The sequence below is a fragment of the Cervus elaphus genome, chromosome 9 (assembly GCF_910594005.1).
Source record: "Cervus elaphus chromosome 9, mCerEla1.1, whole genome shotgun sequence".
NCBI classification, from domain to species: domain Eukaryota; kingdom Metazoa; phylum Chordata; class Mammalia; order Artiodactyla; family Cervidae; genus Cervus; species Cervus elaphus.
Genome location: NC_057823.1, coordinates 19,040,724 through 19,062,679, shown reverse-complemented (window position 1 = coordinate 19,062,679; position 21,956 = coordinate 19,040,724). Strand labels below are relative to the sequence as shown.

At 57.4% G+C, this 21,956-nt stretch overlaps 1 protein-coding gene across 6 annotated transcripts; it reads right to left on the bottom strand.

The window, feature by feature from the left end:
* Positions 1-936: 936 nt before the first annotated feature.
* CAMSAP3 (calmodulin regulated spectrin associated protein family member 3) lies at positions 937-17,613 on the bottom strand. 6 transcript variants are annotated; one of them, XM_043911678.1, is made up of 19 exons: positions 17,263-17,613; positions 10,226-10,479; positions 9,724-9,846; positions 9,539-9,634; positions 9,319-9,351; positions 8,389-8,436; positions 7,983-8,121; positions 7,027-7,166; positions 6,858-6,951; positions 6,706-6,760; positions 6,472-6,545; positions 6,102-6,171; positions 4,532-6,005; positions 3,109-3,248; positions 2,719-3,026; positions 2,294-2,393; positions 1,801-1,913; positions 1,602-1,720; positions 937-1,511 (listed from the first exon to the last, which is right to left on the bottom strand). In XM_043911678.1, exons 1-19 carry the CDS (start codon positions 17,408-17,410, stop codon positions 1,206-1,208), a joined length of 3,834 nt encoding a protein of 1,277 aa, XP_043767613.1. In that variant the 5' UTR covers positions 17,411-17,613; the 3' UTR covers positions 937-1,205. The 6 variants fall into 6 exon arrangements, with proteins under 6 accessions (XP_043767613.1, XP_043767611.1, XP_043767609.1 ...); XM_043911676.1 differs by lacking the exon at positions 9,319-9,351 and having other exon boundaries at positions 4,532-5,954; XM_043911674.1 differs by lacking the exon at positions 8,389-8,436 and having other exon boundaries at positions 17,263-17,611.
* Positions 17,614-21,956: the final 4,343 nt, after the last annotated feature.

Genomic DNA, 21,956 nt, shown 5'->3' with positions numbered 1-21,956 from the left:
ACTCCCCATCAGCAGGTAGACAGCACCCCACCTCTAACCCTGCCTCCCTGGGCGAGGGTGGCACCCCCCCCCACCCTTGGGAGGTGACTAGTCTGAGAGCTCTGGAGGCAGGCAGGCCTTGACCACCTCCGAGATCTTAGCAAGGCTATTCTCTACCTGGATAGCAGCCAGGAGCCAGACCTCGGCCCTGGGCCATGGCCAGGGCGTGGTCCTTAGTCCTAAGCTCTGGGAAGCCATTAGCGGGCTCTAAGCTATTAAAGGATTTGAAGCATTCAGGGACTTAATCAGATTTGTGCCCTTAACAGGCCAGGCAGGCTGCTGTAGGACCGGCTGGTGGCAGGAGGTGACTGGGGGACAGAGAAGCGAGTGAGCAGGGAGATCTTCAGGAGGCGAACGTGCAGGATCAGGTGACCCTGGGGAGGCTGAGGTTCCCCACTTGAGCTTGAGACATAGCTCCTCCACCTGAGACATCCGGGGGCCACGCCAAGGCAGCAACCTCAGACCTGGAGCTTGGAGGAGAGAAACAGGACCCCTTGGCCCAGAGGTGGTCACCAAGCCTAGAAACGTAGGCAGGCGGCTGGGGAAGAGAAGATCAAGTTTAGCAATTGGCCAAGGACCAAATGACAGGAGGGGCCGATAATAACAGCCAGGCTGAGGAGGAAAATGAAGCCAGTGGGGGTGGGGAGGGCTGGCCGGAAGCCCCAGGTGCCCAGGAGTTCAGCTAAGAGGCAGCTGGGAAGCGGCCACGGGGCCCTGGCAGGGGAGTCATGCCAGACCTTGGCAGGAGCTGCACCAGAGCCATCAAAGGGGGCAGACAAGAGGCTGGAGCAGGATCAAGAGAGAACTGGGAGACAGGAAGCGGTCGGCGAGTGTGGGAAACGCTCTCCTGCAGAGAGGTCCCCAGCCCTGCAGCCATTCTCGGGGAGGTGCCGGTAGTCTCGTCTCTTTAAATTACTTTATTCAAGAAGGTGGGGAGGACAGACGGTGGGGGGCACTGAGCTGAGCCCTGAGTCCCTGAACCTCCCAGCTCAGCCCCCACAGCAGGACGGGACAAAAATTAGGGGGTGGGGACTCCAGCCCCACCCGGACAAGGTCGGGGACAGACAGGACCCAGGAACACCAACTGACTGTCCTCCAGGCTGGTCCCCAGAGGGGGCGGCAGTCGGAGTACACAGGGCCCGGCCTGCGGACCACCCAGGACGGGGCTATTTGGGGGTGCTGCTGCCCTTCTTGGGGGTGGTGGGCTTCTTGCTCTGCCAGAGGTGTCCCTGGATGGTGAAGGCATCCACGCTCATGGACATGGTCTTGGCGGGGATCTGTGTGAAGCGCTTGCGGTCTGAGTTGTACTTATAGATGCCCTCGACCATGGCTGGCGTGACCGTGCGGGGGCCATAGCCCGCCAGCCGTGACAGCTCCTCTGTTTCCGCGGACAGCGTGTACAGGGCCCGGAACTGGCAGCTTGAGTCGCGGAAGAGGATCAGGAAGTGGTTGGCTTTGCTCTTCTCGATCTCCTGGTGGGTGGCAGACACAGTTAGCCAGGCCACCAGAGACTCCCCCCATCTGTCCCCGATCCCCCCCATAAAGCCCTGGAGAGGGCCTACCTCAAGAATGCGGTTCTTCTGTGGCTCATTCACCTTGCCCGCCAGGCAGCAGTGTGACAGGGCGTTGTGGATGATGAACTTGTTGGACTTGGCACTCGGCTCCTTGTATAGCCGCGGACCTAGGGGGCAGGGCAGTGAGTAGGAACTGGTCAGGGCCGGTGCTCACCACCCCCCCACCCCCAAAAGTCCCACCACCTACCCGTGTACTCAGGCACTGAGGCCGGGGAAGATGCGTTGCTGCCATTGTCCCACTCACGTTCGCGACTGCCGGGCAGGCGGCTCGGAGACATGAGGCCAGATGGAGATGGAGCCCTGCGGGGGGAGGTGGGATGGGGGCGGGGGGGGGGGGGGGTTGCGGTCAGTGGTGAACAAGTCAGTATGCAGTGAGACCCAGGAAGGGTGTGCCCAGGACACCGCAAAGCAGGATGTATCCACAGATACTGTCTGTGCTCCTAAGTCCCTGCAGGGCCAGGTCCCAGCCCTTGGCACACTGAACATGGGAGCAGAGAGGCGCATCCTTGGGTTCCGTCTCAGGTGTGTGACCTTCCATCTCTGGCAGTAAACATGTACCCTCGTGCCATATCACACTCCTAGGCACGCATTCACAGCCCAACCCCCCCCCCCCACACACGCATGCACACTCCGAGAGGCCACCTGGCCCACAAGCACCTGCACGTCCAGGCCAAACTCACCGAGATGTGGACCTCTTCACGCCAAGGTTACTGGAGGCCTCGTTGGCCACTGTCGACAGAGACAGGGTGGACTGGGAGTAGATTTTGCTGAGCCGAGAGCCTGGGAGCAGAGAGTGTCGGGTCAGGCACCCCCTACCAAGCCCCCTTACCTCCATGTATGCCCAGGGGGCCTGACCTGGCCGGTTGGAGAGGGAACATGGGGGTCAATCCTGCCAAAGACCCTCACCCCACACTGACCGCCCCCTGTTCCCCCTAAGCCAGGCTGTAAGGAAGCAGTGCCTGACCTGTTAAGCTGCGGAGAGAACTCTGGGCCAGTACCCTTCACCCTGCTGTGGCGCCCACATCCTTCTGGAAGCCTTGATCCCCCACACTGCAGCCCTGTGTGTGTACCCCAAGCTGCCCCACTTGCCCCCAGGGGGCCTCACCCAGCAGCCCACGGGCTGGGCTCCGAGCCAGGGCCGAGTCATCGCAGCAACCAGAGCGTGGCCGGGGGGCCCTCCGACCGCCGCGGCCTGGCCCCCCACTCCCTGCTGCCCGGGGCCGCAGCACCTTATCCAGATCGTCCATCAACTTCAGCTGGGCCCGGCGTTCATACTCCAGGCGTGTGAACTCCCCCCGCCGGGGACCCACCTCCTCCTCAGCGGGGGCCCGGGCAGCTGGGGCTGGGGTTACAGCAGAGGCCGTAGGAGCTGTGGGTGCAGGGGGGCTGGGGGCCACCTCCTCCTGGGCCAGCCTACGCACAGAGGAGATGGACGCAGTCAGACAGGTGGCAGGGTTCCCGGGGGCAGAGGTCCTGGGGCTGGGCTCAGCCTCACCTCGAGGCCTCCTCCCGCCGCTGCTCCTTCTCGGCCTCCTGCCACTGTTTCCTCCGCCGCGCCTCCTCTGCCCGCCGCTGCTGCCGTTCCAGCAGGCTGGCCCGCTTCTGAGCCATCTCGTCCTCGGGCTTGTCTTCATCCTGGGGGCAGGCACCGAGTGTAGCTGGCTGTCCCTCCCCTGGTTTGGCTGGAGTCTGTTTCGACCCAGCCTGCCAGCCACTCACGTGTCCTTGAGTTTTTGTCATTGGTCTGAAGGCACTTGGTGGGTGCCTGCTGTGTGTGTGACCCCATGCTGGGTTCTGGGCACACAAAGGCCTCAAACCAGCCAGGATGCAACACTGGTGAGCACACTGGTGGGGCAGGATCTATCCTAGTCTGGGGACACGCGGAGAGGCTTCCTGGAGGAAGCAGCCTTGGAGAATGAGGTGGACTGAACTAGGTGGGGTTGAGTGGTGAGGAGAGCATTCTGGGGAGGGAACAGGAAGTGCAAAGGCCCTGAGGCCAGAGCAGGTTGAGCAGGTGTGGAGCAGGGAGACCAGTTTATTCTAGGAGCAAAGGGGAGCCACAGGAGGGTTTTAAATAGGGGAACGTGTTAGTCACTCAGTTGTGCCCGACTCTGCAACCCCATGGACTGTAGCTTGTCAGGCTCCTCTGTCCATGGAATTCTCCAGACAAGAATATTGTAGCAGGTTGTCATTCCCTTCTCCAGGGGATCTTCCTGACCCAGGGATCGAACTCCAGTTCTATGCATTCCATTCCAATGCAATGCCTTGCATTGCAGGCAGATTCTTTACTGTCTGAGCCACTGGGGAAGCCCACAGATAGGGGGTGACAAGGTCCCATTTACATTTTAAATAAATGCTAACTGCTCAGTTCACAGTGGCCAGGGATTGGTGTGTGGTGAGGGGTGGGCAGTGAGACCAACTAGGGCGAGACTGCTGGTGTCCAAGTAAAAGGCGTTGGCCCAGGCTGGGGATGCTGACAGGAAGAGGAGTAATTGGATATGGAAGAATTCAAAAGAGGAACTGGTGGGGCCATGCTGGGGAGAGTGGGGAGGACAGAACAGGAGGGAGGGGATGCCGTGGAAGACACCAGCTGCATCTGTCCCTCTACTTATTCCTATTCATCTGTCCATAACCCACCCACCCACCCATCCATCCACCGGGCCACCCCTGTCCATCTGTCTACCACTTACTTTCACCCACTACCCACCCCATCTACATGTCCATCTGACCACGCACACCTTGTAGGTCTGCCTGCTCCCATCTGACTAACCGTCTACCCATCTCTGTTCCCCTACCAGCTCTGTTTGATCATACACTGAGAAAGCCCCATCCATGCGACCACCTGTCCACCTGCCTGTCTGCCCATCCTTCCATCCATCCGCCCACCTGGCCCCGCCCCCACCTGCTCAGGTGCTCACCTTATAGAAGAACCCCAGTCCAGCGCGGGGCTCTCCCTCTGAAGACGCTTCCTCCTCTAAGGAATCCTCAGCCCCAGGGGGGCTCCCATCTCCCTCCTCCTCAGCCGCTGGCTCCTCCAGGCTGCTCAGTGGGATCTCGATGAGGCCGGGCCGTGCCGTGGGCTCCTCGGGGGGCGGCCCCTCAGCCAGGAGGATGGAGGAGCGCGTCTGCACCGGCACCTGGCTTGGCGAGAACTTGCGCAGGTGGGGGAGGCTGTCCACGTCGTGCGGGGGCGTGAGCACCCTGGTCAGGGGCGCCAGCCGCAGCTCTGCTGGCCGCGCGTGTTTGGGGCTGCGGGGGGTGGGGCTGGGCCCCGGGCTGGGGCCTGGCCCGTGGCTGCGCCGGGCAGCTGGGGTGCGCCGGGCGGGGCTGGGGGATGCAGCTTTGGGGCCCGTTGTGGGACCGGGGATGACCCACGCGGCGGCAGCGGGAGTAGGGGCGGCCGCGGAGGACTCAGGTGGGGCCAGGAGCCGCTGCTGCTGGTCTGTGAGCCTCTGCATGTCCCGTTGCAGAGAGTTCAGCGCTGCGCTCAGCTTGCTCACTGCCCGGTTATAGTCCCCCAGTCCTTCGGGGGGCACCGGGCCCAGTTCTGGTGAGAAGGTCACCGCCTTTGGCCGTGGGGACGGCTCTCCCTGGCCCTCACCTGCTGGCCGCTCCCCGCCAGGGGCCGGGCCCAGCTCTGCCTCCGCTTCCCCACCGGCCTCCCGGGGCTGCACCTGCAGGAAAGCATTCTTGCCCAGTCGCTGGCGGTGCTTGGCAAAGATGGCCTCGATCCGTCGCTTCTGGGCCTCGATGGCCCGGCGTTTCTCCTCTAGCCGGGCTCCAAGCTCACTCATCTCTGAGCTCAGGGCCTCCGGTGCCCCCGGGGTGGCCACCGGGGACCCGGCTTCAACCTCGGCCTTCACCAGCTGCTTCTTGCGTTCAGCAAAGCTGGTCATTTTCACTTCGGAGTTGCTGGCTGCTGGGGACGAAGCTGCCACCTTCGGGGAACCCTCAGGCAGGGCTGGTGGTTTTGATACCTCCCCGGCTGGACAGGGAGCCGGTTTTGAGGGGCCCTCGGGGTGGGGCAAGTAGGCAGGTACTTTGGTGGGCCCGTCAGGCAGTGGTTTCGAGGCCCCCTCTGGTGGGTAGGGGGAAGCCAGCGGCAGTTTGGAGGACCCCTCGGGGGAGTGGAGGTAGAAGCTGCCATCGGCAGCCCCGTCTGGGAGCAGCCGGGGCTCGGCACTGTGGATGATCTGCAGGGCCTCCTCGATGGTAGGCAGGTCGCCAGTCTCCGGGGGTGGCTGCGCGGGGGTCCGGGCTGGCACAGGGCGCTGGGGACCCAGGCTGTCTGAGCTGACGGAGCGCAGTAGGACGGGGTCTCCCATGACAACATCCACGTCGCTGTCCAGGCCAAAGGGGGTGCTGAACGACACGGCCTGGGAAAGGGGACGGCTGGGCGGCCGGAGGGAAGGGTCAGCCCCTGGGACAGGTCCAGGCCCCACCCAGGCCCATCTGACTCCATTACCCGGGCCCTTTCGATGTGCTCACCTGAGTTGACGGTTCCAGGCTTTGCCGAGGGCCTCCATGTGGGACATGGACGGGGAGGACTTCAGCGAGCCTGGGGAGGGGTGATAAGTGGTCATTTTGGGGTCACTGGGGACCCTGGGTGGGGTGAGCCATGGGGTGTCAGTGGATGAGTCACTGATGGGGCATTATGTGGATGGATAGCTGGGGGCCACATGGTGTCACTAGGGGGTCCTTGTGAGCCCCTGGGGAGGTCACTGTGGGGGCCAGTGAATGTCACCAAGGAAGTCATTCAGGCACCAGACAGACCCAATGGAGGGGTCACAAGGTGCCCACATGAGGTCAGCAGGGGCAGTCTTTGGGTGCCAGTGATAAGCCATCCCCCTGCCCTCACCTGTGGATCCTCGGAGTGGGGACTGGGGGCCACCAGCTGACAGGAGTGGATGGCGGAAATTGAAGACAGGAGAGCTGCCAAGAGAGGTGTGTCAGCTAAGGGTCCCCCCATCCCCCTCCCCTACCCTTCTTGGGAGTGGAGACCAGAGTACCCCCCAACACTTCCCCTCTAGCCAACCCAGCAGGAGGAGGAACCCATCGTGGCTGGGAAGTCTCCACCCACCAGGGGATGTACCTGCTGCCACTGTTGTTCTGAGGAGTAGAGGCCTCTGTGGCCTGGGGGGAGGCGGCTGCATGCAGAGCAGAGAGTCAGGCAGGGCTTGGTCTTATCCCCACCATCCCCCTCAACCCCATCCCACCCCAGGTCTGGGGCCAGGCCTTCCTTACCGTGACCATCGGGCAGATCCTTGACCTGCACAAAGTCGGGTTTCAGCACCTCGAAGCACATGAACAACTCAGCCAGCAGCACCATCAGGTTGATCTGGAGGCAAGAGGCAGAGTCAGTCGCCCGGACCCACGGCCCCGGATGCCCATGAGGCCCACGAGGTAGCCTTACCTTGAGGGGTGGTGGGACATAGAGAAGGTCCTCCAAGGACAGCGGGCAGCCCCGAGGGAGGCGGGAGGCACAGAAATCCTGCACCAGCTGGAGGTTGTACAGGCTGTCCGCCACAGACATGGGGTCCTTGAGGCATACCTCTGTAGGGACAGGATGCCTGGGTCCCTGGCTCTCCAGGAGAGAGGACGGGGTCCCAGCACACAGTATACACGGACACCTTCGACTGATGAGCTGAGCCAGGCCCCCTTCACAGGTGGGTGTCGTGACAGGCTGTCTGTCCGTCAGGTCTTTGCATCTACTCTCCCCACCGCCTGGAATGCTAGTCCCCCTAGAACTCAACTCAAAAGGCTTCTGACTACCCAGCACCTAACAGAGTACCTAACATGCAGAACATTCCTCTAGATGAACTGACGGTTCATTCTCTCAACTAGGATGTGAGCTGCCTGAGGCCAGGGGCAGGACTATATTGTTTTCGTTGGATCTCTTGGTGCCTAAAATAGGATCTGGCACACAGTTTGTACTCTGCTTATATTTGCTGCAGGACTGAATTATGGAATCAAACAGTATGGCTCAGATGGTAAAGAATCTTCCTGCAATGCAGGAGACCTGGGTTTGATCCCTGGGTTGGCAAGATCCCCAGGAGGAGGGCATGACAACCCACTCCAGTATTCTTGCCTGGAGAATCCCATGGGCAGAGGAGCCTGGCGGTCTACAGTGGGGTCACAGAGTGTCAGAAACGACTGAGCAATTAACACACACTGAATTATAGGCAGCACAGAGAGGTTTAGACACTTGGGCAAGGTCACACAGCTCATTAATAGAAGAGAGAGGTTCAAACTCAGGTCTACCAATCCTGGGAGCTACACTTACAATCTCTGCGATACTCTGGGGCCAGGAGCCAAGGCCTGGGTGCCAGGCTCATCAGGACAGGATCTGGCTCGGACCCGTTCACTCACCCTCAAGTCGCAAGAGCTGGGGACAGTAGCAATGGATTGTGGCAGCCAGCGCAGCCCCACTTGCCAGGTCTTGGAGGCTGGTCACCGTTGGAAAGCAGGGGGCGCGTCGGGCCACAGCGCGGTCCTTGCGATATCGAATCTGCGGGTGGGAGCCGTGTCAGGTCAGAGGTCGGGCTGGCCCCCAAGTTAGCAGTCATGCAAGCTGTGTGGGGAGGCCTGGGGTTTCTACCACGGAGGGGCGTGAAGCCAGAGGGGGGTCCCAGAGCCAGAGTGGGAAGGGGGCCAGCCTGGAGCAGGGTGGGGAAGGGCAGCAGCAAGAGGCAGAGGAGGTGTCCGCGAGCAGCCAGGCCAGCAGCGGGGGCTGGGGGCAGAGACTCCTGTGACTCTGGGGCGGGGGATACATTACCATGGGGGGTTTGCTCCCCGACTCCTTCAAACAGAAGGCAATTGCGTGCTGGGGGGGAGAGGAGCAGCCGTCAGCGGGGCGGGAGGGGTGCTGACTTGCTGGGCCCCCAAGCACACCTCCAGGATGGGGGACGGCCCTGACCCCTGTCCTGAGCCCTGGCCGTCCAGCTCCCTGGCTGTGTTCTGGCCGGCTTTGGGGACCCCAGCACCTCCCAGCACGGAGGGACCCAACAGAGCAGCCTCTCATGCAGAAAGCCCTCCCCACCCACTCAAAAGACCCAGGCCCCAGCTGGGGCAGGGGATGCAGAGGAAGCAGGTAGGCAGGAGAGGAGCCCCCAACCCAGGCCCTAGGGTGGGGGAAAGGAGAAGGCCCTGAAGTGAGCAAAGGCAGGGGCTTCAGCCCAAAGCACCCCCACCCTCACCCCACTTGCAGTGGTCACTTTCCCCTTGTTGCACTTCAGGGATGGACACCCCACTGCCTCCAGAGCTGGGAGCAGGGAGCTGTCCTTAGGGAAGCTGGAGGCTCAGTTAAGGAGGTTCCTCTCCCCTCTTTTGGGTTTGAGGATCTTCCTCTTGGCCAGAGGGGTCTTCTCCCTGTGCCCTGCCTGCTGGGGTCAGGATCCATGTGTCTGATGGGCTGGGGTCCTCCCTTCAGAAGCCCCAGAGGTCTCCCCACCTCGGCTCAGGGGGACAAGCCTTGGATTACTGGGAGGGGGAGTCATATACCAGGGGAGAAGTAAGAGCAGAGATGACCCTCTTGCCTTGGTTCTCCAAAGGGCTTGTCTCTGTCCCCCAGGGCTGGGTCCCACTTCCTTTGCTCATAACAGGGAGCAGGGGAGAATAGGAGAGGGAACGGGACAGGCAGGCAGAAAGACACACAGACAGCGACAAGCAGGGCAGGCAGACAGGGAGGAGAGACGGCCCCACTTACAGGAACCAGCTTCCAGTACCAGCGTGTGGGGCACTGATGCCAGAGAGGCAGAGAGGAGAGTGTGGCAGGAGTAGGCAGAGGCAAGAGGGCAGAGAGAGAGAGAGAGAGTCATTTCCGGCCCCCCCAAGAGCAGGAATGGCCTTGAGGCACAGCCCCGACCTGCCCATCCAGCCCTCAAAGATCCGCCCCTCCCTCCTTCCATCCATCACCCCAGCCTCACCGAAGGCTGTGCTGGGGCCACCCCATCTGCAGGGGCCACCGGAGATGCTCTCTGGGCAGCTTCCTGCTCCGTCTTCTCCTGCAGCCGCCGGATGGTCTGCGGAACAGGGAAAGGTTAGCGCTCCAGTCGCTGGACGGGTCCTGGCCGCCCGCCCCCCTCCCCATCTTGGCCCAAATCCCACCTACCGTGTCTACCCAGAAAAGGAGCTTGTGCTCCAAGCTGGCTAGGGCCAAGGGACCAGGCAGTGTCTTTGTCCACTCGAAGGCGAAGGCAACCATGAGGGCATCAATGACAGCTAGGTGGGCTCCCTGTGGGGGCAAGGGCTGAAGGGTGAGCCCAGAGCGCAGGTTGGAGGCCTCCAAGGGAAAAGAAACAGGAAAAACCTGGAGGTGGGAGGGTCTTGTAGTGAAACGGGCTTTGGGAAGCAGGCCAAGCTTGAAAGGGAAAGTTAAAAGTCGCTCAGTGTCCGACTCTTTGCGACCTCATGGACTATACAGCCCATGGAATTCTCCAGGCCAGAATACTTAGAGGTCACAAACTAGGCCTTAGCGATCTGGCGGCCAAAGTAGCGCCTTTTTGGGAGGCGCCAGACTTGGTAGGAAGAGCCAGGCCTGATGGGCGGAGCCTTGGTGGGGGAGGGGCCTTGTTTGGCGGGGCGGGGCCTGGCTGGGCAGGGGCGGGGCCTACCATGAGGATAGGCTGGTGCCTCAGGTCGGCCTCCTGCACCGGGCGCTCGGGCAGCGCAGGCACTGTGCCCCTCCGTGCCAGCAGTGCCAGAAGCGCAGAGGGGCTAGGGGGCGCTTCGAGCTGCGGCAGCGCCTGGCGCCAGGCCCGGCAGTACAGCTCGGCCGAGAGCAGCAGCCGTGTCACCGGGGGCTTCACGTGCTCCTGGGCGTACTGATCCGTGTAGAAGGGCTCCCACAGCTCCGAGGGCACATGCTCTGTGGGGGCGGAGTGGGGGTAATGGCAGGGTCAGGGCCACGGGGCACAAACCCCCATACTTGCAACCCCGTGGACTGCGTAGCCTACCAGGCTCCTCTGTCCATGGAATTCTCCAGGCAAGAATACTGAAGTGGGTAGTCATTCCCTTCTCCAGGACCCAGGGATCAACCCAGGGATTGAACCCGGAATTCCAGGATCGCAGGCAGATTCTTTCCCGTCTGAGCCACCAGGGAAGCCCTTACATACAATTACATGGCCCCAATTAAAGCAGGGGGTGGGTGGGGTGTGGGTTGGGGCAGGTCTGTTACCAAGAAGGATGGCACCAAGATGGGAGAATAGGGGACCTGGGCTAAGACAAGAGGCGCACATGTGGGGGAGTTTCCCAGAGTAAGGGATGACGGTGTTTCTGCATACTAAGAAGAGAGGGTGGGACAGAGCACCTTGCCTAGAGGAGATGGCGGTCTCTTGGACCCAGAGTGGAAATGGAGGTCAGATAGGCGGGGTCTTGTAGCCACGCCTCTCGCCCTCACCTAAGGGCAACAGTGACTAGAAGGGTTAATGGACCTCCCTGGTGCTTCTTACCACCCCGAGTGGACTCGCTTCCCCTTACAGCAACCCTACGAAGAGGCAGCCTGGGCACACGTGGCAACTCCGCTTTACAGATGAGGAAACCTAGTCACCAAGGCCACACAGCTCATCAAGGCTGGGACTGGGGGACTTCCCTGGGGGGCCAGTAGCTGAGACTCCGCACACCCCTGGTCAGGGAACTAGATCCACATGCCTCAACTAAGAGTTCACATGGCGCTACTAAATATCCAAACAAATAAATATTAAAAAAAAAAAAAAAAAAAGGTTGGGACTGGGATTCAAACCCAGGTCTCAAGGAGACTACACCCTTAGAGTGAAGGCTGGAGGTGGGATGAGCTGTGGAGTGGGGGTCTGGCTGGAGGGGCATAGAATGCAGGAGGGGACAGACTGCAAACACATTGAGAGGGGTGAATAGCCTGAACTTGGTGACTGAAGGGAGGAGGTGGGGGGAGAGAGGCACCCAGAGCCCTATCTGGAGGGGGAAGGCAGATGGGAGAAACAGGGTGTTGGCTGAGATGGGGGTACAGGATGGCCTGGGACTTAGAGGCAGCCATGGAAACTCTGAAAGAGAGGGGCAAGGTAAGAAGAGGAGGCTTGAGGAAGCCCCAGGGTGAGGGGGGCAGTAGCAGAACCCCAACCAAGTAGAACCCAAGGGTGAGGAGGAGAAAAATCAGAGCCACTAGAAGATTCTGGAAGTAGAGAAGGAGGATCCAACTGAGTTGGATCTGCCCTCCTGGGCCTTCCAGGGAGGCCCCAAGTCTTATCCCAGTCAGAGCCGCTGCTCTGTACACTTGGGTTCTGCCTGTGTTGGAAGAATGCGAGGAGGTGGGATTATACCGCTTAGAAACATCTGAACATGACATACCAGGCCTTCCTCAGGTGCCTGAATTCACAGCAGTGCTGCCCCCAGATCCTGGCCCTCAGCTACAAGGACCCAGGCACCCTTGCCTTCAACCCCTCTGCCCCCTCTGATCTTTCCCCACCCCTTAAACTCACACTTGACCTTCCCACTTAATACCAAAACTTTGTTAAGAGTTGGGCCATCTCCCTGCCCCTTCAAGGAAAAGTTCTCCAAAGCGACAGATTATATTATGTGAAGTCAGACAGAGAAACACAAATGTCAAACTTGGAATATGTGGAATATTCCATATGTGGAATCTAAAAAAATGATACAAAGGAGCTTATTTACAAAATAGAAACAAGACTTACAGACACAGAAAACAAACAGGGTTACTAAAGGGGAAGTGGGGAGTGATTAATTAGGAATTTAGGATTAACATAGACATAGTACTATGAACTAGATAACCAACTAGGACCCACTGCAGAGCACAGAAAACTACACTCAGTATCTTGTAATAACCTATACTGAAAAAGAATCTGAAAATGAATGTGTGTGTGTGTTCAGTCGTTCAGTCACGTCCAGCTCTTTGCAACCTCATGGACTGTAGCTCGTCAGCTCCTTTGTCCATGGAATTTTCAAGGCAAGAATCCTGGAGCAGGCTGCCATTTCCTACTCCAGGGGATCTTCCCAACCCAGGGATCAAACCCATGTCTCTTGCATATCCCTCACTGACAGGTGGATTCTTTACCACTTCACCACCTGGGAAGCCGATATATGTATGTATAACTGAGTCACTTTGCTGTTTATGTGAAACTAAACACAACATTGTAACTATACTCCAATTTAAAAAAAGAAAAAAGAGTTCTCCAGGTTCTCTTTCCTTTCACCCTACTCCAGTTCAGACCCCTCCCCATCTGTTCCTTCCTTTGTAGCTCCCAGCCTCCCCAAGGCCAGCAGTGGCCTTCCAATGCCCACTATCTTGTCTGGGCTCTCTGCCGAGCACCTCCTTCTTTGGGAAGTCTTCCTCCCTCCGGTGTCTCCCGACATCCTAACTTTTCTCTTTCTCCCACCACTCAAGCCTGGCTGCCTGCCCCTATGCCTTTTCATTGCTGGGCTTCTGATAGCTCTGTCTGAGCAGCCCTGTCAATGGACATCCTCCCCCCACCTCCTTCCCACCACAGTGATGGCTTCCATGGTCATCTGAGCCCTGCCTCCTGCTGCAGCCCAGGCATTGTCCCTAATCCTCAGCATCTTTCTCCTTCTCTCTGTTCCCATCACAGTGAGAGAACACCATCCCTCCTTCTCTCTCCCCACCTCCAACATCCTGTCAGTCACTCACTGGGCTTCAGCTCCAGGTATCCCCTGAAACCAAACCCTCCTCCCTCTCTCTCTAGCTCCTGGTTTGTTTCCTACTCTTATCAGCAAAATGAAACAAGTTTCTTTCCTGCAGGACTTGTCAGGGACTTGAAGATGACAACTTGAGCTGGAGCTACTGATGGCTACTGTTTATTAAGGGGCTTCCGGGGTCAGGGGGTTCCCAGGTGGTGCAGTGGTAAAGAATTCACGTGCCAATGCAGGGGACACAAGAGACGTGGGTTTGATCCCTGGGAGGGGAAAATCCCCTGGAGGAGGGCATGGCAACCCACTCCAGTATTCTTGTCTGGGAAATCCCATGGACAGAGGAGCCTGGTGGTCAACGGTCCATAGGGTTGCAAAGAGTCGGACAAGACCAAGCACACACAATGTTTATCAAGTACTTAAGTTATACTAGCGTGTCTTTGCCAAGGCACAACTGGCATTTGGGGCTGGATGATTTGTGTTTAGTGGGGCTGTAGGTGTGGGGAATTGCGGCAGGGAATGCTGTTCTGGGCATTGTAACATGTTTAGCAGACTTCCTGGTCTTTCCTCAGGAGCTGACAAGAGCACTGTCCTCTCTAATGGTGACAACCAAAGATATTCCCAAACATTGCCACATTCCCAAACATTGCCACATGCCCTAAGTGTCAAACTCATCCTCGGTTGAGAACTGCAGCTCTATACTATAAAATGTTTATTGGAGCATTTAATACTGTCCGACAGGAATAGAATATGAGCCACATAAGAAGGTTAAATTTTTCTATTGCACCATTTAAACAGCAGCAAGGAGTAACATGACCTTATATCTCACCCAATATATATATAATATATATATCTCACTATATATATATATATATATATATATCTCCAAAATATTATTTCAACATGTCAAGATAAAAACATTATTAATGAGATGTTCACTTTTTTTTTTTTTTGGTACCAGGTCCCCAGAAGCCACTGTGTATTTTACATTGACAGCCTCTCACAAGTCATATCAGCCACATGTTGCTCTTGAGAGTCCCTTGGACTGCAAGGAGATCAAACCAGTTAGTCCTAAAGGAAATCAACCCTGAATATTCATGGGAAGGACTGATGCTGAAGCTGAAGCTCCAACACTTTCGCCATCTGATGTGAAGAGCAGACTCATTGGAAAAGACAGTGATGCTGGGAAAGATTGAGGGCAGGAGGAAAAGGGGACGACAAAGGATGAGATGGTTGGACAGCATCACCAACTCAATGAACATGAGTTTGAGCAACCTCCAGGAGATAGCAAAGGATAGGGAAGTCTGGTGTGCTGCAATCCATGGGGTTGCAAAGAGGTGGACATGACTAAGTGACTGAACAACAATATGTTGCTTGTGGCTACCACACTGGACAGCACGGCTAGCTTTTGGACCACCCACCTTGTGTGCATCTGCTCATGGCATTCCTTATTTTTTTAATTGGAGGATAACTGCTTTATAATGTTGTATTGGTTTCTGCCATACACCGTGAATCAGCCATAAGTATCCGTATATCCCCTCCCTCTTGAGCCTCCTCCCACCCCCCTTGCTCATGGAATTCTTATGAAACTTATCCATTGTACAGATGGGAAAACATAGACCCAGACAGCTAAGATGACTTGGCCAAGATCAAAGAGCTAGTAAAAGGTGGAGCCGACGGGACCCTAGCTCCCTAAAGCATCACAGGGAGGTTCTGGTGGCCTGAGGGACTGCATGTAGTGTTTCCCAAACTTGTATAAAGATGGCACTGTTCCTTATCTTATCTCTGAGCTCACTGTGGAGCCCACTAGCCTGCATTCCTGCCCAGCCTCCTCAGGACTGGGCCCTGGGCCACCATAAAGACCCCTTCCCCCTAGCCATTTTTCCCCAGTGGGGCAACTGCATAACTGATATCATCTTGTCAGTCCCTAAACACCTTCCCCGGCTCCCCAGGGCCCTCAGATCCCCACATGTGGCCTGAAAGGACCTCTCCAATAGCACCAGACTCCCTCATCACCCCCAGCCACTCCTGGGCACGGCACGGAGAACTCCCTGTGGGTCTCCTCCCCCTAGAAAACTCCTACACACCCTTCAAGGTCCAAACACTCCTTCCTCTAGTGAGCTGTCTGTCCCTTCTCCTCCCTTCCCTGGAAGATTTCTAGGATTTCCTCCCCCAGCCCCTCTGCAAGGCTGGCAACCCGCTTCAACACTGCTTGGACATCACTGGCTTTATCACTAGAAGAAGCAACAGTCTGGTTTTGGGTCCCATCGTCCTCTCTCCAGAGTTCATCCCCATCTTTTCTGTCCTGAGCGCCCAGCACTGGCCTGGCACCCAACAGGCATCAGTAAAAGAGTTCCAGAGTTCATGGGTCAAGCAGGGGTCTGCTCACCACTTCCTGCTTAGAGCCTGGGGTCCCCCCTTCCTCAGTCCCCCTCTGTTCAGAGAACATGGGTGAGGGGACAGACTGAACTTGACCCTCCGGGACCATAATCACACAATTCGGGGGAGCTGAGTCAGTGAAAACAGAACCGGGTAAGTCAGGGCATCCTCCCAGAGACCTGACTTTTCTTTCTGCAAAATGGAATAGTAATTTCTCTTCGGTCCCCTGGCCAGATGACAAATAATATAATCATTAATAAAAACACCACCAGTCATGGCAGCAGAAATAGCGACATCCGCTTAGTGTGTACAGTGGGCCAGACACAGAAGAATCCCATGGTCTGTCTGTCTCACCTTGTGAAAGATGGAACTGGGACCCCACTCACCCCAGCACTGCCCTGGGACTTAGTGGACAATTGTGAAATGGATAACAAAGTGAATACATGCCTTCTTTTACAGAGGACTCAACGGAAGCTCAGAGAATTGGGTTAATTCATCCACATTCTGGGGGAGCGTGGCACTCAAACCCAGCTGATTCCCAAAGCTGAGTCCTCTGTGGCCTCATAACTTGGGATTTGGGGGACTGGGGCAGGCTGGGCTCTCTGCCTGCAAATCCCTCCTCTCTTCCTCAAGCTGGTATTCGGGGGTTGGTGGGCCCTAGAGTGGGCCCTGCCTGGGAGACTGCAGGGAAAGAGACTGGGAGAAAAAGACAGGCTCAGGCGGAACCAGGAGACAGACGGACAGCTGTCACCAAGACCCACACCCAGAACAGGTTGGTCTGGGAAGGCCACTGAAGGGGGGATGGGCTGTGCTCAGCTGGTGCCAAGACCAGTGGGCAGGACCCGTAGGCGGGCAGGGCGTCCCCCCAGAAGGCCCAGACCTTAATTAACTCGTCTTCCCCATGGCCAGGCCCTGACTCCAGGCTCTGGCATGAGGCCATGACTGAAACTGCCCTGGGCCTCAAATCCTAGGGATGTACCCGCATCCTCCTCCCCCGTGGGGTGGCCCGAGGTCTCCACACATGTGGGTCTTGGGGAGGAAGTGGGACAAGGCCCCACATCTGGGCCCCCACTCCCGGCGATCATGGATAAGCCATTTCCCTTCCGCCGGGCTCGCCTGCCTCCTGAGTAAAATGGGGCAATAAGTCACAGCTGCCAGCCGCCGGCCGGGGCCATGGAGGCGAGAGAGGGGCTTCCTGGAGCTCCCCTCGCCGCCCGCAGCGCAGGCAGGGCCGACGCCGGGTGTGTGTGTCCGGCCTGGACAGGGGCGGGGGTCCTCGCGGGCGCGTGATGTGAGGGTGTAAAGGGTGGGGGGAGGACGTGCCAGAGGTGAGGCTCGCACTGGGGGACACCACTCGGCCCACAGACCCTGCCCGGCTCACCTGAAGACCCGGACGCCCCGATCGTGGCGCGGAGCCGGGCAGCCGGCCCCACCCCCACCGCGCTCCCGCAGCCGCGCGGGCAAAGTCCACCGCCCGGGCCGAGCAGGAAGTCCAGAGGCCCGGCGCCGAGGGGCCCAGGCCCGGGGACCCCCCCGCCCCCGGCTGCCGGCGCTATTGTTCCCACGGCCCCGGCCTCCCCAGCGCGGCGCCCCGCCCCCCGCACCTGCCGCCCCCCTCTTCCCCTGGCCCCGGTACCTGCGCCCCCGAACGCGGCCCGCAGCACCCACGCCAGGCTGGCCGCCGCCTTGGCCCGCGAGAAATCGTACTGGTCCAGCGACTTGATCTCGGGCACCAGGAAGGTCCTCCGCAGCGGCCCGGGCCCCGGGGGCGCCGCCTCCACCATGGCGGCGCGGGGGCTGCGGGCACCGGCTCCGCGCTCGCTCGGGCTGGGCTCCGCCGCGCTCGCACCCGGGCCGGGCCCGCCGCCGCCACCACAGCCGCCGCCACCACCACCACCACCACCACCGCAGGCGAGCCAGGTGCGGCCGCTCGCGCTCACGACGCTGCGTCGGCCCCGCCCCGGGGCGGAGCCCAGGTGCGCCCCGCCCCCGGCCCTGGCCCCCGACCCGGTCCCCTCGCCTGACCCGGTCCCCTCGCCTCGCCCGGTCCCCTCGCCTCGCCCGGCCCCTCGCCGCCGCAGGGTGGGGCGGGCCCAGACTGCGGTGGCGGCGGGGGAGGCTGCGGAGGAGTGTATGTGTGTGTGCGCGCCCGCGCGCGCTTGTCTGTGTGCGCGCACTGGGGAGGATGAGGGACCCTCGGCTTGCGGGTGTGTGTGCCGGCACAAGTGTTGTTTCCTTAGATGAGAGTGTGAGCTTGTCATTCCTGGCCCGGAGGCAGCGCGCCCGTGGGTGCACCTGTTTCTCATTGTGTCTTGGGAGCGTCCAAAAACGGGTGTCTGTGTTGGCACCAGTGTGTGGTCTCTGCACGTGTCTGGGTGGTGAACGAGTGTGTTTGAGGGTGTCTGCATGTGCGTATCTGTGTGAGTGTGGGACAAGGCGTGTGTGTGTTCTTGATTTTCATGAGTGTTGTGTTTTCAAGGATCTATATTGTGTAGGTGCCTGTGTCCTTAAGATACAGGAGTATTTGTATTTTGTCATTGTGCTTGTGAGTGTGCCTATTTGTGAGCATTTAAATGTACTTGTATTATGTATCAGAGTGTGATGAATGTCAATGAAGGAAGATATGTGAAAAATCGAGTATGTGTATTTATAGAGGAATGTGATGGCTTGTAGCTGTGAGTGTGTTTGAGTGGCTGTTATTGGGTATATCTGCAAATATATTTACATTCGTGTGTGGATTTGTGGTGTCAACAGAATTGGTTGGGGGCAGGGCTCCAACTGTATAGATGGGGATTATGTATTTGTATCCAAGTGCATTTGTATATGAGTCTGTGAGTGTGATTGTGTGCAATGGCTGTCTATGGGGGGAGACATGGCAGCATGTGCTTTGTGCATATATATGTATTTCCATGTAAGTGTATTTGTGGGTGACTGCGTTTGGGCGTATGGTGTGAACCAAGGTGGTGTGACAGGGTGTGTAAATCGTGGAAGGGGATGTAATTGTATAAGAATGTCCATTTCTTGGATGCATTTATGAGTGTGTGTGCATGCGAAGTCCTTTCAGGCGTGTCTGACACTTTGCGACTCCACGGACTGTAGCACACCAGGTTCCTCTGTTCACGGAGTTCTCCAGGTGAGAATACTACAGTAGGTTGCCATTCCCTCTTCCAGGGAATCTTCCTGACCCAGGGATCGAACCCATGTCTCTTGTGTCTTCTGCATTAGCAGGCAGGTTCTTTACCACTAGCCAGCACCACCTGGGAAGCCCTTTATGAGTGTGTGTGCCTATTTCTGTAGGAACTGCAGATATGTGTGAGCAAATCTGTGTGTGATATGAGCCTGACTGTGTATGTTGGCATGGAGGTGTGTGTGTCTGTGTGAATATATGTGTGTGAGCTCAGATATTTGTGTACACGATGCAATTGTGTGGATGTTACTGGGTATACTTGTAACTGCCTGAGCGCCTATTGGAGGATATTTAATATTTGCTTGTGTGTTCCTTAGTGTTTTTTTTTTTTTAATATTGACTGTGGGCCTCTTAACTGTGTGTAATTGTGAACACAGGAGTGTTTGCGAATGTTAGGTATTTGTGTAGGTCTAGATGTGTATATCAGAGTGCAGTTTTGTGTGTATAGTAAATGTACGTGTCTGTTTGGATTTATGTGTTATCTGTTTATATGAGCATTGACCTGTATCGCTGAGTGTATTGTGTGTATATTTGTGTGTGTGGAGCTGGTGTTTACCTCTGTGGATTTGTGGATATTGCACCTGGAAGAGAATGTGTATCTGGTTTCTGAATGTAAACTGAGTGTCTGAACGTATCTCTTTATGTATAAGTGCTTTTGTGGGTGCCTGGTTGTGAACATATGGCTGCAATGTGTGTGTAGGTGTATGTGTGTAAGAAGTCATACTTTGAATGGCTTTGTGGGTGAATAAGGGTAAGTATTTGTGCATCTAGATGCACTTGGGTGTCATATATGTGAAACTGGGTGGGTGACTTCCATGTAAGGGAATGTAAGTGAGTCTTTGCATTTACAGCTATAGAAGGTGTTTCAATCTATATACACACACACAGAACAATGTTTTCTTGACGGTGTAAAATTCTATGAGATGAAACTGACTACAGCAAGTCAGTCTCTCGAGAACCACCCCCATGGGGGTCCCTGAGCCCCATCCTTCCTAGAAATTGCCCATCTGCTTAACATACAAGGTACAGGGGTGCTTGAGGAGTGGATCTCCTGGTCCAGGGCGGGTGGGAGGCAGGAGGTGGGTGTGCCCAAGGGAGGGGAGCTGGGGCGTGGGCCCTCCTGTTTGGATGTGCCCGTGCAGGAGTGGGTGTGGGCGCACTCACAAAGGGGCCAGTGTGGATGTGTCTGAACACACGTGTGGGATGTGTGTGGCGCACGTGCCCTGGCCCCTATCCCCAACCACCGCCCCCCCCCGCCCCTCCCGCCTGAAAGACTTGGATGAGTCCTTTTTCCCTTGGGCTTCATTCCTTTTTCCCTTGGGCTTCAGTGTCCCCATCTGCGACGCTGTCAGGGGATCCCGGGCTCAGGGGCGTAGGGAGGTGACTTGGCGGGGACGGGCGTGCCTGCGTGCCCTGCCCCTCCTGGGGGCGTGGCGTGTCCTGCCGGCGCACACGTGTCTGTGCTTTCCCTGGGGAAGTTCTCATGACCTTTGTGGACCCCAAGGGCATACATGCGTGAAGGCAGTGCCTCCCGCTTGTGGGCACTCTCCCGGGGGACGCATTGTGACCACGCAGCCAAAGGCTTTCCCGCCTTGGGAGGCGCCTCCACTAGCCCTCAACCGTCCCGGGGTGGGAGAGCCAGGGGGCTTCCGGTGGTGTAGCGAGCCGGAGCCAGTGGCCTCCTGGCGCCCAGCCCCCACACTGGGCGGACTGGAATGCCTGGCTGGGCTGGACCGCCCCACCCACGCCTGCTGGAAACCACGTCCCACCTTCCCCCCCGGGGGCTTGTTCCTGGGGCCCGGGCGGCTCCAGACACACCGACTCTCCAGTTTGCGCCAGGCGCCCCATCCTAGCAGCCCCCTCCCGCCCTACCGGCATCTTTGCCTCCAGCCTCCTCGCTCACCTGCGGGCCTGGCTCTCAAGCCTCTTAACTCATTCGATGGGCCCTGGTTATTAAACGGGGGTGGGGTGGGGATGACTTAGAGCCTTTGTAGGTCAAGGGTTCAGAACTAAGTTTAGGGAACTGGTGAACCCCGTAAAAGCCATCTGCAAAATTCTGTATGTGCGGTGCACTACCGGGGATTGTGCTAACAGATAGCAATTTCTGAGAGTATGATATGCCCAGCACAGTCTCATTTAATCCTCACAACCACCCTAGCATAGTATTATACCCATTTCACAGACGGGAAAACGGAGGCCGAGCACCACGAAGTCACATGGTAAGGAGAATGTAAGGAGACTTTGAGCCCAAGTCACCAGGATCCAAGTTGCATCTGCCTAATAATTATGCTGCCCTTCCATTCCAAGGCTGGCCCACATTCTCTGCATATCTATGAACCTTCAAATAGAGTTGGGTGAGGCCTCTAGTTTTGGGGATCTCAGAGTGGAAGAAGAAGTTTGAGGTCCCTTTTATGCACCTGCAGCCTATATAGCAAACTGTGGTGATGGGATTCAGGTATGGTCAGTGTTTCTGTCCTCCACATCCCCACAGTATTCCCATGGTGGTCCCTCTGAAGTTTGGCCAGAGTAGAGGGAGATTATTATCAGACCTCCAGAGGCCTCCAGGAGACATTTCTAAAATATTTCAAAATAACGTCTTTTAAAACTAAAACACGATGGTGCATTGCCCAGGGTTGTCCCTGTCCTCATGACACTTCCATGCAGAGGCAATAAACAAATCCATCAAAGAGATCATTTCAGCAAGGGACAAAATAGTAAGACAGGAATGAAACAAAGTGGGGGCAGGGGGAGGGAGCTGGAAATAGCCAGGGTGGGGGCTGCTTCAGTTTGAGACCAGGAGACTTTTTTGAGGAGGGGGAGATGGAGCTGAGACAGGATTGATGACCCGGAACAGTTGGAGGGAGAGCATTCCAGGCGAGAGCTGCCTGGGCAAAGGGCAAGGGGGGATGGGGAAGCAGGTAAAAGCTTGGTGCTCAGGACAGGCCCCTGGAGCTGGTGTGAGTGAGACAGGCAGAGGAAGATGTTAGAAGGTTTTGGAGTGCTCCTTAAATTCTCTGAAACGCAGACCCCCGCCCCCTTTTTTTTTACAATCCCTAAAATGCAATAGAAATTAATTTCTAGGAAAATAAGATTGAAAATGAGATTGAAAAAGACATGCATGGGAATACCCTGGCAGTTAGGAC

What these genes read in the sequence shown, in the direction of transcription:
- CAMSAP3 (XM_043911678.1), bottom strand. Translation starts at nt 17,410, where the DNA reads ATGGTGGAGGCGGCGCCCCCGGGGCCCGGGCCGCTGCGGAGGACCTTC. An exon ending in TCCTTTTCTGGGTAGACACG is followed by an intron (nt 9,635 to 9,723) that starts GTAGGTGGGATT and finishes CCTGTTCCGCAG; the next exon opens with ACCATCCGGCGGCTGCAGGA. An exon ending in AGAAGAACCGCATTCTTGAG is followed by an intron (nt 1,512 to 1,601) that starts GTAGGCCCTCTC and finishes GCCACCCACCAG; the next exon opens with GAGATCGAGAAGAGCAAAGC.